This window comes from Grus americana, chromosome 14 (genome assembly GCF_028858705.1).
Source record: "Grus americana isolate bGruAme1 chromosome 14, bGruAme1.mat, whole genome shotgun sequence".
NCBI classification, from domain to species: Eukaryota; Metazoa; Chordata; class Aves; order Gruiformes; family Gruidae; genus Grus; species Grus americana.
In genome coordinates, this window is record NC_072865.1 from 13955958 (window position 1) to 13972186 (window position 16229).

The 16229-nt window shown below is 37.0% G+C and overlaps 1 protein-coding gene across 2 annotated transcripts in view; it reads left to right on the forward strand.

Annotated features, from left to right (window-relative positions):
* Positions 1-387: 387 nt before the first annotated feature.
* The window catches only part of GABRG2 (gamma-aminobutyric acid type A receptor subunit gamma2), a 69098-nt gene continuing 53256 nt past the window's right edge, over positions 388-16229 (forward strand). Inside the window, exon 1 of one of the 2 annotated variants that reach the window (XM_054842193.1) lies at positions 388-1224. In XM_054842193.1, coding sequence (XP_054698168.1) covers positions 1118-1224 — 107 coding nt within the window. In that variant the 5' untranslated portion in view covers positions 388-1117. The remainder of the gene's footprint in view (positions 1225-16229) is intronic. The other variant, XM_054842192.1, reaches the window with a different exon arrangement.

Consider the following 16229-nt stretch of genomic DNA (forward strand, 5'->3'; position numbering starts at 1 on the left):
TTGTAGATCATGGTCCAAGTACCTATTTTAAACTGAGGTGCTCTTACTTTGGGAAATCATGAGAGTCTCTGAATGTTTTACTTCACTAGTAGCTGCTAAATTGGATTTTTGGACAATGAAACTTGGGATTCTGGTTCCAAAATTTGGCAAGCTCCAGTTTTTATAGGCATCTAGTATTTCCCCTCTGGCCAGGAAGCATTTCCTGTGTCTGTGTAGCCTGATTGTTATTAGGGGGAAGGGAGATAAAAACCTTGCATATTCCCCCTAATCCTATCACACACTAAATCACCTCATTCATACTGACTCCACCAATGCTGCTTTCCCCATTTCCTGAGTTACTTAGCAACAACCATCCCTCCCTTTTCCACTCCCCCATCCATCCTTTCATTTTTTTTTCCCTTTGCAATCACGATTTCCAGGCTGTTTAGAAAAATGAGGATGCTCAGCAGCATAGGGCAAGCTTTTCCTTCCAACTTCCCTTTTTATGCCTGCCAAATCCTTCTCGCCTCCAAAATGAAAATCCAGGCTGCCTGCATATGTGTAATCAAAGGTTAAAAAGCACCCCGGCTGACACCACGCATGTGTTAATCTGTGCTGCAGCAGAGTGCATCATTTCCACTTTGACCTCAGAGTTAATCTGCATTCAGGCAGAAGCTCCATTGCTTTATTCTTTCCTTTCTTTTTTTTTTTTTCCCTCTCATTTACTCTTTCTATTGCTTTACCGGATTTTGTTGCATATGTGTGAGTGGTTCTGTAAATGCGTGCATGTGTATGTGTTTGTTCTTTCCTTGACTGTTTTTATTCTGTGAGTGTCTGTGGTTTTAGGTTTTTTTTTTTTCTTTTCTCCCAATTATATTATTCTCCTAGATTTGGAAGCTGCTGCCTGCTGCCTGAGCTGACGTTTTCTGATTATATCTGCAAAGGGCTTGTGCAGATCTAATTTCTGTCCCCCTGCATATTAATTCCTGCAGCTGGGCGCAATGTATCATCCCACTGACAGGACCTGGTAGGGAGGGGGGGGAGAACCACTACCAAAAAAAAAATTAAGGGGACGGATCCATCTGCAACCAAGAGGAAAGGGGAGAAAAAAAAAGGGGGGGGGGGGGGAGAAAAAGAGATGATTCCTCCAAATCCAACAAGCCTGGGGAGCACTGCATTCTTGAATCCTGCATTTTCTCTCAAAATGATGGTGTGGGCACTTCTGTTCCTCTCTCTCATCCAGTGGTAAGATGTGCTTTCTGATTCTGTTTGGGGGGGGGGGGGGAGAGGGAGGGCTGGGGGGTGAAGAATCTGTTTGCAAATTTGCAGAGCTGTGGTGAGAATGCCGGAGGTTTGGATAGTGGCATTACATTCATCTATCTCCTAGCAGCTGAGATCTTGCAATGTTTTATTTCTCTTACAATTGTTGTCGCTCTGAAACGGACAGGGAGGGTAAGCAGCGGGTGTGTATGATGGTGGTACATGCCGGGTGTTTCATAGAATTTGATGCCATATTAATGAAGCCTTTTATCTCTGAATTATTGTTTGCTACAGTGCATGGAGTTATAATACAGCTGTGTTTTGTGGGCAGAATGTCAGTGCATTTATGCTTGTTTTCACCTAAGCAGCCACATCATGGCTGTGCCTGGGCTCCGGGCTCCGACGCGCCGTACGGGTGTTCTGTCTGTAAGGAGCCAGTGCAAGGATTTAGGACCAAGGACAGGGATGCAGATCTCTGCCCAGCCCTCCCAAGGCAGGCAGCGAGGTGCTGCCTGCATTTCCCAGTTACTGAAGTGCTTTTCTTGCTGATGGACCGAGCAATGGGATGTAATAGTGTTCACTGATCATACGAGATGAATGTTTACAATAGCATTCCCCCCCCGCACTGACACATGTACTGTTTGGATGCTGCATACGTGTATTGTATACATAAACGTAAAGAGGTAAAAATCTTAACTGCAGAGGAAGAAGGAGTTTATATGTGGATGAGTAGAAAGTGGAGGGGGGGAGTGAGTATTGCTGCAGTGCAAGCATTACGCTGAACCAGACATTCTCGCAAAAATTTGTGGACTGTGCATTTAACAGGTTAGATGAGAAAGTAGCACTGCATTGCAAAGTACCTGGCCTTTCCAGTGGTAATAGACTTTTCCTCACAGCTGCATAAGCCATGTTGTCATTGATACATTACAGAAGTTAGTGCCCACTCTCTTATCCGCTATTAATGCTGTATTCATACAGGCTCCTCATGCAAATTTACTTTCTTTCTTCTACCTGGACACTTCCATACTAAAAAGTAGGTTCTTTCTGTTTGCCTTTTTGTTTATTGTTTAAGAAAAATCAGATTTTGCAGCTGCAGTGGTAGGATTTTGGTTCTAAGCAAAATAAAAGGCCAAAATTATTGGCCAGGGACGTTAAAAGTTGCTGGGTTTTAGAGTAACTTTCTTCACACAAAAAGGACTTTGTGAAGAATTCCTGTGATAAGAAACTTAAAATGGTTGAAAACTGAGTAGAAGGTGAAATAAAACTTGGTGAGCCTACCATGAGGGATACTTTGTTATTGGGAGTAAGACAGGTGTAAGTCATCTCTGATACAGAATCATGATTACTATGTGAATACAGCAATGGAAAATGAACTTTTACAGGATTCCATGAACACAGGGTCTCAGATTATGTTGACGTAAAACTTCCACTAAAATAATCCCAGATATTTATTTTAACACACTTCCTTCTTTTCAGTCATCTTTCAGAATAACATAGCCTGAGAGGAATTTTGCCAAAAATATTTCATAAGCTTTAAAAGAAACTCTTCATAATGCAAATTAAAGTTTTATCTCAGCAAAACGTTCTGTTTTCTTTTCATGGCCATCTGATAGCCAAGATGGTTTCCTCTGACAGCTTTCTGACCTCATAATTTCAAAGAAGAAATAATAGACAGAGAAACAATATTAAAAAGCTACAGTAAAGGGGAAAGTTATCCTTAGTGCTTTACAAAAATATTTTAAATGAGTCAACATGCAAATATGATTTCAATTCTAATAATGAGGACACTTTTCTCCTTCTGTTGTGGAAGAAACCTTACTATTAGTTTTGGAAACTCATGGACCAAGACAGAGTTACAGAAGTTGAGCTTACATACCATAAATTTATAGCAAGGATGAAAGTTTGTCTGTGTTAAAAACTCACCAAACACATCAGAAGGAGGGGAATATCATTGTTTTATGTGTCGTTTGTCTTGGACACTGAAATTTTTAAAGGCCAATGTAACTGAATACTACATCTGTGCTCCATGTTATACATGTGAGTAAATGTGTTGACATCAATCAATCAGGATACACAGAAAAGTTTAAGTAATTGTAGAATCAGATCAGAGTAACTGAAAACATAAACACTGATTACAAATATTGTGCAGAAGTTTTCCCCATTAATAAAAAAAGTTATTATACAGAGAAATTAATTGTTGCATAATTGTTGATATTTAGAAGATTAGAGAAAGAGGAGGAAAGTTAAGACATCATTAAGGCATTAATGGAAGTAGCTAAAATGCTGGTGTTGACTTCAGCAAACCATGATTTGAATGAATTCAGAACAAATGTCATATTACAGCACTGCAGTGTTTTACCTTTATAATAATTTTATGTGATAGTGTTATTACATGCACAGAGAACATCCTTACAGTTGTGCACACTAAACTTTTAGGAAGTGCTTTCTTCCAATTTGTTTCTTGACATTCATAACTGTACTGCAAACTTCTTGCATAAATTTCCCCCATCATCTTATCACTCAGATGAATGCAACAGCATTGTGCAGTCCATCATATTGACTGAAGCTGTGTTTCAGTGCAAATGAGTCAAACCAAACTCCAAATTTCTGAAAATTGTGCATCAAAATCTTGGGGTTTAGAAACACTTTAAAAACATAAATAAAATAGTTTAATATTTGCATACCTCAACATATGGTTTAATTGGAAGTAATTGTTTGATTACACTTATTGAACATATAATAGGTAATTAACATGTTACATGTAATAGAGCTCACTCACCAGCAAAGTTTCAAATAGATTTAAAGCTGTACTCTGCACGCTATTTACATATAGGTTTCATTAGTTATTTTTGCATAGTCCTTAGCTTTAACAAACTGTCAGCAACAATCACATGACCACAGTGCAAAGTACTGTCCAGATGTAAAATGTTGGACACTAGCTACTTTTATTTTTTCACTCATTAGTGCCCGAGTAGTGTCATGACAATGTTCCTGTGCTGCAGCTAGATACCTAAAACTGAAAACTGTCAAGACTGATCAGAAAAAAGCATAAATAAAGCAATCATTTTAGCACCAAAGTAGTTTGGTACATGTGTGAATATATGTATTTTTACTTGTAAATTACTGAACATGGGAGTAAATAAAATTGTTTTGTTCTTGTAAAGCACTAGCAGTGACAGTTGGGTTCTTGCACTGTGTGATACGTGATATAATAACAACGATTAAAAGGGGCATTAATATCACTGAGCTGAAGAGTCATTTAGAATTACTGTAAAGGTTGTTATGAATCCTGCGTCTGTTGTTATTCGCACACTAGCTTCCAATACTTTCAAACAGTGTATAGCAGCAATATTAAGTCAGAGGTCCCATTGAAGTCACTTGGAGCGTTACTGGAATAAGATGTTGCTCAGCAAGAGAGAATTTCTTAACGAACAAAGAACGGTCCCTTTTAAAGAAGTGTCATGACAGAAGGTGTGACTCTAGGTGCTGTTAAATGATGACCTTATCCTTGTCTATGATACTATGAAATTTAATATTTAGTGCTGAGCGGCCTATATACTACAGTATTTGTTTCAGCAGAGCTGTGGCTGTGTGGACACAGGACCTGCACTCTACTTGAACATTTCAGGGGTAGCAATGAGGATGAGACTGCCTTTGAATTTTTCATAGCCATGCTGCATTCCTGACTGCTATCAGCTGTAATGCTGGGATGCAAACTTGGAACAACTATTATTGTAATAAAAAGACTACCAAAACCACTGAGTTAAAGTAGACTTGAACAGTTAAGTAAAATTCTCACGATCTCATTATTAACAACTTGATGGGCCAAAAAAAGATTACAGACACTCTTTCCCTACTTGCAAGCATATAAGAAATTGGAGACATGGATTAAGCCCTTTAACTAACTTCTCCTTTAGTGACTAGTGACTATACCACCTAACCATAACCTGCATGCCAAAATTCATGTATTCCAAAATACTCTAATGAGTATGCCAAGTGATGTTAGAAAGTCTTTCAAAAAGTTTGAGTCCTTGAAAATCTGAGAAGTGAAACTTGTTAATAAAAACCCTGTAGAAACTAACTACAGTAAAAATAGCTTAGGAAATGAATCTACTCTTTTAATGTAGTATTTCCCATATGATTCATATTATGTCTTCTTCATGGCCATCCAAATCATGCTTTTGGGTCTTAAGTTTAAACTGTTCTTGATTAGTGCTGATCTGGAAAAAGTACCTGGTTGATTTGGATTATGGTTGCATTGTTTTCCTCTTTATGCCACATTCACGCTGTTGACCTATGTCAAGAAATTCTGTAGCAGCTGCACAAAAATTTAAAAGGATGAAGACTCTGATAGGAGTGAAAAGATGAAGGGAAAAGAAACAAATATCTGGTCAAAGGAAACTTATTCCAAGTCTCACTTGCAGTACAATTAAATTCTTATATACTTAAGTAATGAACACCACTTTCTCCAACAAAGAACTGAATTGTGAATTGAAAGCATGAATTATTAAAGGATTAGATAAAGCAGTAGACACAGGTGAGCAACAACAGATGCACATGCTTATAGGAAGGTTGATTTTTTTTCATATTCTGCCTCTTATGCCTGCTTAGAGTATATCTGTATTGATCAGTACAGTACCTTGTAGAGAAACATTCAAGTAAGCTCCAAAGCAGAGGTAGTTTTAAGGTCAATACCTCTGACTGGCCCTGTTCTGCTATGTGGAGATGCACTAGCTCATTTGAAGCTAGCTCTGTACCCTGTAGCCTTTTTCTTGTTATGTTTAGTCACTCTAGCTATAAAAGCTCTATATATCCCTAGATACAAAGATTCTATTAGGGTGATCATTGGATTATTTTTTGTTTTAACATTCAACAGAATAACCAGAGTGTACTGTGGTTCTGCTTCATTGGTACAGTCTGAACTGCTGCTTTACAAACTATTGTACCTGCAGCCCCACTCACTGTCTTATACAGAAAAAGAGGTAGATTATGTGAGAATGGCAGTGAAGAATATAATGCTAGCTGGGGGCTTCCTTAATATGAATTCAGGCTTAGAAAATATACACATTTAAAAAATATTGACATAGGGATCTTAGAACTGAAGGTGTTTTTTTAATTTTCATGCTTCATAGCCTATCTAGTGGTGTACTTTTTTAAATGGACATTTATTGCAATATAAATTCCCTTTAACACAGATGATAAGGTTTGATTGTCCATTTTCCCAGTATGTCTACTAAGAAATTAACACCCTATCCTATATCCAAAACTGAAAATCTCAGTAGTTTTAGGAATCTCCTCACATGACGGGTCTAGTTTTAGCCTCTCAGTAATCCCCAACCGACTGAAGTCAGTCTGTTGCTGAAGCAAAAGTCAGGACCTTTACAGTATAAATTCTTACAGGTACATGGTAGTTATGTGGTCATAAGTAAGAACTGGGAAATAACCCAAAGTTAAATTATAACTCAGTAAGAATCTTCAAGAAGTGTTTCTTACACTGCATAATGCTTTTACTTTTTGCAGAAAGCTCTCAACCCACATTCTAGCTAGCTGATTTACAATACCTCTAAACACTTTTTTTCTTCATTCCTTCTTTTGTATTCTGTATAGAAGATCAGCTTAAACTTTACACTCCACTTCAACCCACAGACTGTAATGTAAATTGATCTTAAGTGGCACATAGATCGTGTCCTGGCCCTCTGGACATAAAGAATTTCTCCATTCAAGAATGGTGCTAGTTTTCTGTGAATGGAAGTTCTGAACAAGAACTAGGAAGACTTTGTGGCAGTAAAAGACAGAGAGAGACATGTTTGTTTATCTCTTTTTAGAAATAATATGACAACTGATGATAGAAATAGATGTCCAGGTAGTCACTGGAAGCAACGGTATGCCTCTGGGCTCAAAGGTGGAGGCTGTTTTCTGAGAACAAATACATTCACTGTATGATGAATAAAAAGACTGCAGAAAGTACCAGGAAAGAACCATAAATTGCAGAAAAAAAAGTCCATCGCCATAGTCAAGTAACTATAATTATTATTAGGTAAGGAGTCTACTTCATAGAATGAGACTAAAACCAAACTTGTTGAGTACTAATGAAATTAGGGACAACAAGTGCCCCTAGTGAATATATTCAAAGCACAAAAACCAGGGTGAAGAGCTATTTTAGCTGAAGGGGAGAGGAGAGATGAACAAAAAAGAAACAGCATAAAGTGTCCATTCTAAATGCACTGATTTTTTTAGACTTTAGACTCAATATGATGAGTGACTTCTGATGACTTAAAAACTTAACATTCATTTCATGCTTCCTTTTGATACAGGGTTATGGCCAAAATTGTCATGATGCTAATAAAAAGCATACAAGAGTCTGAATTCACCTAGTGTGTACACCTATAGAGGCGTATTGTCTTTACAGGCATTTTATTTAGGTGAGCTCCTGGCTCAGAAGAGCTCTGGTGCAGTAAGTAGGAGCTTTGCTGTTGTTTGACTTGTGTCCAGTTTTCTATTTGTGATGCCCAGAAGTAACCTGCTTGTTTGATTCTTCCAATTAAGAAGAAACTCAGCTTTGCACTAAGCCAGAAGGTGGAAAAAACAGCATTTAATTTCATCTTTGGAAACAAGAAAATAATATTACTTAGTTTTAAACTTGTCATATGAAGTACTTAGAAATTCACTTATATCAGAATGTAGAACCATCTCCTTCAATGTGAGAAATCCACAAAAAACTATCTCTTTTTTTTTTTTTAATCCATATGAAAAAAGAGTGGGAAGAGGGAGGTAGTGGATACATATTTTCACAAGTCCCAGTACCTGCCAACTGGCTGAGACAAACTGAGGTAAAAGAGGGGCGAAGGTGGTAGGTTGGAGAAAGCTATTGAGAGAACAGTGAGGTTTACATCTCGTGTGATTCTGGGGTATTTGTACAGTTGTGACAGGAAATTAATATGCGAGTCTTGTCAGACTGAATATTGGGTATTCAGTCTGACACACAGTGATATCCTCTTGTTTATGTAACTGGGTAATATTTTTAACACAACTACTGTCAAAAAAAGGAGGCTTTGATGCTGCTGAAAACCACCAGTGACTACATAAGCAGAAGAGAAATACAGCAAACACCTTCCCATGTAAATGACTACCTCAGCTGCATAATGCTTTTTCATGTGATGTCCTAAGCAACATGGAAAAAGTTGACTACAGAAACATTACTTGTTTTCACTTACATAAAGGGCACAGAGCAGCCAATGGAATTATCATTGGCTGCCTGAAAATGTATGAAAATTATTTTCTTTCTAATCAGTGAGGGAATGCAGAGCCCAAAGATTTATATAGATTCAAAAGGAAGACAAATACTTCAAAGTCCATGAAACTCAGTGATAACATTTTGTTACAGGAAATCTCTAGCTGTATGTTTCTGGAAGCGGAGAGATTTTACCGGGGAAGCATCGTTACATTCTTGCCCTGATCTTTGGCTCTTAGCTTCTGCTATTGGCATCTGTCAGATGCAAAATACATGGCACAATATATAGCTGATGTGACCCAGAGTAATAATTACATTATGATTACTGCAAAGTGATAGCACGTAATAGAACTTCAGTAATTTATACAAGAATCTCAGTTCAACAAATGATTATAATTAAGGAAGAAAATCACTAATATATAAGTCAGATTTTCTTATCTACAGGATCAGTTCTATTTTTTCAGATTTACTGGAAGGACATTTTCACACATATTCAGTAAAGTCCAACACAATGCGTAGGCTTAGCTGTGAAATCTGGCCATTGTATATGAAACTAAATATTACTCTTACAAGACAGGACTTTCATCTGTTCGCAGACAGACAGCACAACATTAAAGAAATAGCATTTTTACAAAACCTAAGCCAACATATGTAGATTATTACCAGAAATAAAACATCAATGTACAGAAAAAAACCCAAACCACCAAACCCCAAAAACCTATTCAAAAGAAATGAAGGATAATAACAAGCATTTGGAAGGAATGGAAAAAGAAGAAATCTACTTTTTATGCTAGCATTAGGTCTTTCCAAATGATGCAGGTAATCAGGTATGAAATTGTATTTTTACTGAATATCATCTTGGACTTTGGTGCAAACCTTTGAGATGAAAGGCTAGCTTTTTTCCTGAGCTATTTGCCATCTTAAGCTTTTTGAATGCTCCATGTTCTACAGAAAAATACCTATGTTTCGATACATGGATGAGAAATGCATATTAAAGAGGATCTCATGCATACCCAAAATAACCTTCTGACAGAATTCCCTAGAAAACAGTGGGTGATGAATGTTTTCCTTCAACAGTGATTCAATGTTATATTGTGTAACACAAATAGCATGTTCTGGTCATATGAAGCTTTTGTTAATCTGTAGTAAGATATCTTCAGATCTAAACAGAAATCTGCCTGCTGTGACAGATTGAGGATTATCTACTGAATTCCACTTTCATTTAATTCCCTTAGATTATTTTTCAAGAGAGAGAAAAAGAGATAGGAGAAAGAATGAGAAAGAGAACAATTAAGAACAATTAATATTGATGAGATAATGCTAGAAAGCCTTACTAAACTAGGCAATGTATTATCCAATATATAATTAAATGATAACGCACTTCTGGGACCTACTGATTTATGCATGTGTTTGATAAAGCTGGAGAAAGTGTCACCAAACCAGGATGATTTATACTCAAAATGGTCAGATAAAGTGATCAGTCATCTCTTGGCCATTTCATGTATACTCTGTGAAAGGGTGTTATGGGACGTACCCTGCTTTTCCTCTCCAAAACCTGATGAAGCCACAAAAGACTTCACACTGTAGATTAACACTAAAAAGGCTTCACTTAGGAGTACAGCAGATATTGATGCAGGCAAGGGAGATCAGTTCATCAAGTAGTCTGCACTCATCTTTCCTCTTCTGCTATCCTGAACAACTCTGGTTTCTACTTTCATAGGCCTAAGAGCCATTCTTCCAAAATTTCGGCATTCAAACTGCCTCTGTGTGCAGAAAAGTAATCACCTGATCAAGTAATCAATATTATAATTCTATATGCAGATCATTAGCTCATGTTTGTTTCTGATAATGGCAAATATTTTCAAAACAATTGCAAAACCATTGCCCAAATAAATACCACACCAAAGGCAAACAAGCACCCAAATGTCAGTGATTGAAAAATGCCACTAAATAATTGATATATAATTAAAATTACAGTCATTTTGACCTACAGATGAATCACTGATAACTTTTACAGTTACTTAATACACAGAGTAAGACTTTAGCTATGAGCCCAGAAAGCCTGCACAGTTACTGTGAATAGGAAACAGAACTGAGAGAGATATGGAAGTGAATAATGAAGGCTGGAATTATACAGCATTTTTAACATTAGTGACAAGAAGCCTGCTATTACTTCAAATAGCAAACCAGTGCAGAGATTCAGCAAGATGAGTTATTATGATCAAATTAACAAAGATGACAAATGCAGAGCAATATTTTGCATGAAGTGAAGGTAGCCTGTGTATATGTTTTGGAAGGTAGAGGCCAGGGAAATGCCACACTCAAATAAGAACACAAACAAGAAAGCTGGTAGTAGCTCTCAGTTATGTAGTAAAAGGAGAGAGAAGCAGAGAAAGTAACTCCCTTACTACAATAAGTAACATTAGTTGGAGGAGTGGTCTTGCTGTAAGATGGCTTGGGGAAGAAGATGAGACGTGTGATCTACGTAATGATATCTACATTGCCAACAACTGTATTAGTAGCTGAACTTGAAGACAGAAAAGACACCTTTTGGCGCCTGTATACATAACTGAAATGATGCATTTCGCTCCTGCAGCCTGTGAGGCCTGTGAACCCAAATATGTTCGAGTACTGCAATTTTGTTTTGTAACGTAGTAAAGGAATCACTATTTTCTTGGAAGGTAAGGTTTTGGAAGAGGGGAAGATTACCAGCAGTAAAATACGTGGAGGACCTTAGAATACAATCACAAACATTGCTGCTTTTTTATTGGACCAAAATAATTAACTAGTATCAAAGACTGCATTGTATTGAATAAACATATTGGATGTTTGTAAGCTCTTTGGGGCAAGGACAATCAACATTACATTGGTATGGCTTTTTTCATTTTATTTCCCTGGTTTCTAAAGGAAATGCTAAAAAACGTCACTAAGCTGCTTTAAAGACTTAAAGCATGCACTTAAAATGACTTTAAACCTTAATAAAGCCATACTGCAGCACGTGAGATTAAAGTTGCCACAAACCTTTAGGGCCAAATTCTTAACTTGCAGGTCCAGCATACCAACACCATATTTAAGAAGCTATGGTGAGCAACATGAAAATATTCTTCTCTGCCAATAGTTATTGTGATACAGAATCACAACTCTGCCTCCTTGATGTCAAAGGTTGTAAAACTGAGAAACCTTTATTTCCCCCAGGTGAGGACACTGTTTCTTTCCTCTCACAACATGCCACCACTGCCTCTAGAGAGAGTTCATTCCTTAGAAATTAAATTAAGCAATTCCAAATTATTTGCTATTAATATCCAACCACTTTTAAACCTACTTAATACACTTTAACCACTTATTATCCAATCACTTTTACTCTGGCTATAGTTCTTAATAAGGATTATTTCTATAATGAGTTCCAGAATTTACTATGCAGTCAACTAGGGATTATATGTGTGAAAACAAACCCTATATAGATTTGATTTTAAAAGGAAATAGGAATAATTTTAGCCTTACAGATTTCAAAAAGTGGATTTTATTTTAAGCTTTGAAATAAAATTAATCTTTGGCCAGAAACCAAGAATTTTAGCTCACGTGGTAACTTTGAAAAAGTTCTCAGTATCTGAAGGCTTTTGGAGAGTATTAGAAAATTGTTTGCAGCTTTGATTATACACTTTGTTAAGGAAGAAAAAAAAAAAACAGGAAATATACTATATCTGTAAAATCAATTCTTCTGTTATGGTTTCCAAAGCACTATCTCTTTAAATCTCTATAGCATATAAGCATCAGAGGTGATTAAATTCAATGCAATATATATTCAGATTAAAAAATGATAAACATTTGTTATCTGCAGTTGTTACCTGCATATGCAATGTTCTGAGCTCCTCAATAATATAGTAATGAAAGGATATAATAAAAAACCCCAAACAGTCAAATATAATAATAATAATAAAAAAGTCAAATTATATCCAATCATAAATAGTACATATTTTAAATAGGACTTCTCAGTTTAGTTTACCTGCAAGAATTCCAAACAGCATGTGAAGAATGTATTTCTTTGACAGAGATATCATGTCTGCAATGAGACCTTGGGAAACAGGCTGAGGCAGCTAAACCAGGGTTCAATTCTGCAAGGTTTTAAGTGGTCAAGCCTTCATCCAGGAAAGCACTTTCACTTGTGTTAAAATGTTTACCAACATGGTTTTCGGCAGCAGAATCAGAATACTTAGCAGTTGGCAATATGAAAAGTATAATCCTGGAAAATCTGACAGTTATAAGCTAAAAATGCCAATATTGCCTGGAAGTGTATTCCAGTTATATCATCTCTTCTCAATTATTTCACTGGGAACATCTCCTGGAAAAACTGTAGGGCTTGGAATAGCACTCATTCTTTATTTAACAAATTATGTTGAGGTATGTTTGCCAAATTCCACAAGGATGCAAGACAACAAATTGCATGTAGAAGTTTTGCTTCAGTGGCTTCTGATGGAATTTCTTCTCATCAATACTCTGCCAGTTATTCTGCATAAGTCTGTAGCTTATAAAAAGCTAGTGGAACTGTAGCAAGGGAAACTGAAGATGAATTTATCCATGTAAGACATATACTATGATTAGTAAAACATCTTTATTCTTCTTTAGCTTATGCTCATGTTCCATTAATTTCAGGGTTTTGCCCTCTTTCCAAGTTTTCAGGTCGCTATCCTCACCTGATTGTCCCATCTGGCATCTGCTCAAATGATGAAAAGGCTCTTCCTGTTTTTAAAAATTTCCTGACTATGTGGTTTGGATAAGATCCACAAAGAACCAAGAAAATCTCTGGAGCATCATGGTGCTTTCTCTGTAACCATGGAAAATGGGGTCTGCAACCATCTGCATTTTGCCAATTAGCTTATTCTTAGTTGTCATGATGCTTTGTATGGCTACCCTAAATATCTTCATGGATCTTGCTTCAGTGCTCACAAACAGTATGATCTCCATAAATGACTCCACATGTAGCTGGTGCTCACATCTCTTAAATGAAGCCCCTGCAGCTGGGAATGGACTAGTTCAAGATGACCTAGTAACGTCAGATGGTAGCAGCTGCCTATCACTGCTTGGTCTGGTGTTGATTCACCTTTAAAACTTATTGCTGTTATGCCATGGTGGATGCTCCACAGAGCTCTGACAAAGGGCGAAGGAAATCTGCTGGGGATCTGGACATTGTGTGAATATATGGACGTTTTGGTTTACGAAACAGTCTCTGTAGCACATTTAGTAGATCCTTTGACAGTCACAGTATAGAGCTGCAGTGAAGACAAGGAGAAAAAAAAAATAATCCTCTTATATAATCTTTCAAACTGAAGGAAACATTTCCACCTCTGTGTCTTTCTGTACTTTGTATCATTCTCTGTAGTATCTTCTGCACTCTGTATTATTCTATTGCTAAACATATTTTGAAACTCTATTTACATGAGTCTACATCTCTTAGACCTTGATGTGGTTTCTCCCCTCCAGGAATTTCAGAAATAAATTGGTAATAGTTGTACCTTACAAACTTGGCTCCCAATGCAGTTTTTCAAAATAATGTTTTTGAAATATGTTTATGGCTGCATCTACTGCTATTTCTGACCCTTGTAGCCAGTTCCACACATTAATCAAACCCACTCTTAGCTTCTGCTTTACTTGGTTATTCTTCTGATTCTTGCCCTCTTTTTGAGTTATAAGGCATCCACCTCTCTCTATCCCTGAACATCATCTACTTATAAAATCAGTTTCTAGTAGCTTTCTCTTTAAAAGTTTCTTTCCTTTTATAAAGATAAACTTCTCTGATCATAATTAGAACAATGACAATTTGTAAAGTAAAATTCTACTACATTGATGAGAGATAGTAAAAAAAAAAGGTATGCCAAAATACTTCTGGAGGCAAAAGTCTGGGAGATATATGTTTGTATGTGTGTGAAACAGAAATTGCTCCTATTTTCCTAGTGTTTTGACTAGCCTTAATAGTCATATTTAAATATAGGGAATGGGAAGATAGGCTTTGCAGTGATCATTATGCCTAGCCCACTCAAATGTCAAAAATTTCAGAGCTAGGTAGAATTTGCTTGTTATGTGCCTTACATTTTACTTATTGGCGATTGATAGAATGACCAAAAAGAGAGAAATAAGACCCTGAGTGAATCCATACACAGTTTCTTTTCATTAAAATAAAGTTGCAGAGTCATCATATTATTTATTAATTAGCTCCATTAAAACAATTTCCCATTTTTGAGAAACAGATTTTGAAGTTCTTGCATAAAAAGCTGAATATACTTAATAGTGAGATTTTCTTTCTGTGGAATAAATATCCGAAGTATACGTTTTACATCTTTTTCTGTACCCCAGCATTTCTTTTTGAGAATGAGTTCCAAAACATTTGTCATAGTGGGGCATAAATAGGAAAGGAAGATGTAGCAACTTTGCATCAATATTTACCTTGGAAGGACCATCTGTGAATAGCAGTGTGTAGCCCTGCAATACCGCATTGCCATTGCTAATGACACGCCGCAGTCTTTGCACTGAGCTTGCAAGGCCTCAGGACAGAGGCCTGTCAGGCCTGCTGGGCCTGAACTTTTCTTGACCTGCCCACAGCTTTGTTTTACTTGGTTTAGCTGCCACAGCAATTTCTCTAATTGACCAGGCATCTGTGGCTAATTTGTTTGACTTTTTGTATGGTACAACCATAGTTTTATATAGACAACAGTAACAAGCAATGACTCGAGGAAAAATGAGTTATTTACATAGTTACGTAGTGCAGAGAAATACAAGCCTAGTACGACAGCAGAGGCCTTGAGAAGTAGACACGGGATGCAGCATAGGGGGGGTACGGGCATGGGGTGACGTTGCCATTGAAGAACCCTGCCTGGGTGCGTATTACAGCAGAGGTGTAACGATCCTTATCCAGAAGCTAGGATGTTCATATGCCCCACAGAGTTAAGGAGGCCCTGACATGAAGCCACCCCAGTAGTACCAACCACCAAGGAAAATCCATCAGAATTTCCATAACAAAACCAACATAGGCCATTTCATCAAAATAAGTAAATTCCATAGGGGAAATACAGGCACACTTGTTGACAGTTTTCCTACTCAGCTGACACAGAGACATTAGCTTGCCACTTACATTCTTAATATATCACACATCTACCCTGTTATCAGAACTAAATTCCACATCCACCCCTGCACAGTCTGTTTTATGAGCATGAGTGCAAACAGCGTCTTGCATGATATAAGTTGGTTTATGTGGGAACACATGGGTTACTATTGGTTACCATGCATTAAAAATTAAGTTAAATCAGAAGCATTGTTTAAAAAACCCAACAAAACCCAGTTTAATTTGCACCATTTGCTTACACTCATTTTGTGAATGAGTTGGCTTCATGATGAGTTAATTAAAGATATGTGTATCAAGCAACTATTTTCTGTTCATTCAGCTCTTTCTTCAAGACACATTTCTATCTAATAAACATTTCAGTAATGATACTTCCATAGTCTGAAAGAAGCAAGAAGTAAGAATATACTCAGAATAAACCCATACTGGTTTTAAATTTCTTCTTGACTGGCTCCCTAATCATTCAGGGTTTATCGAACCTGCTTGGTTTACCAAAGACATGGGCTATAACGTTGCTGATAAGTGCAATGGAAGTGTGATTCCCAGCAATGCAATGTCATTTCCTAAGGCATAGTCAGTGACTTTTTCCTCCTCCATAATGAGATGGTTTACCATCATGCCTAGTCTTCACCAAACACAAAAAATAAG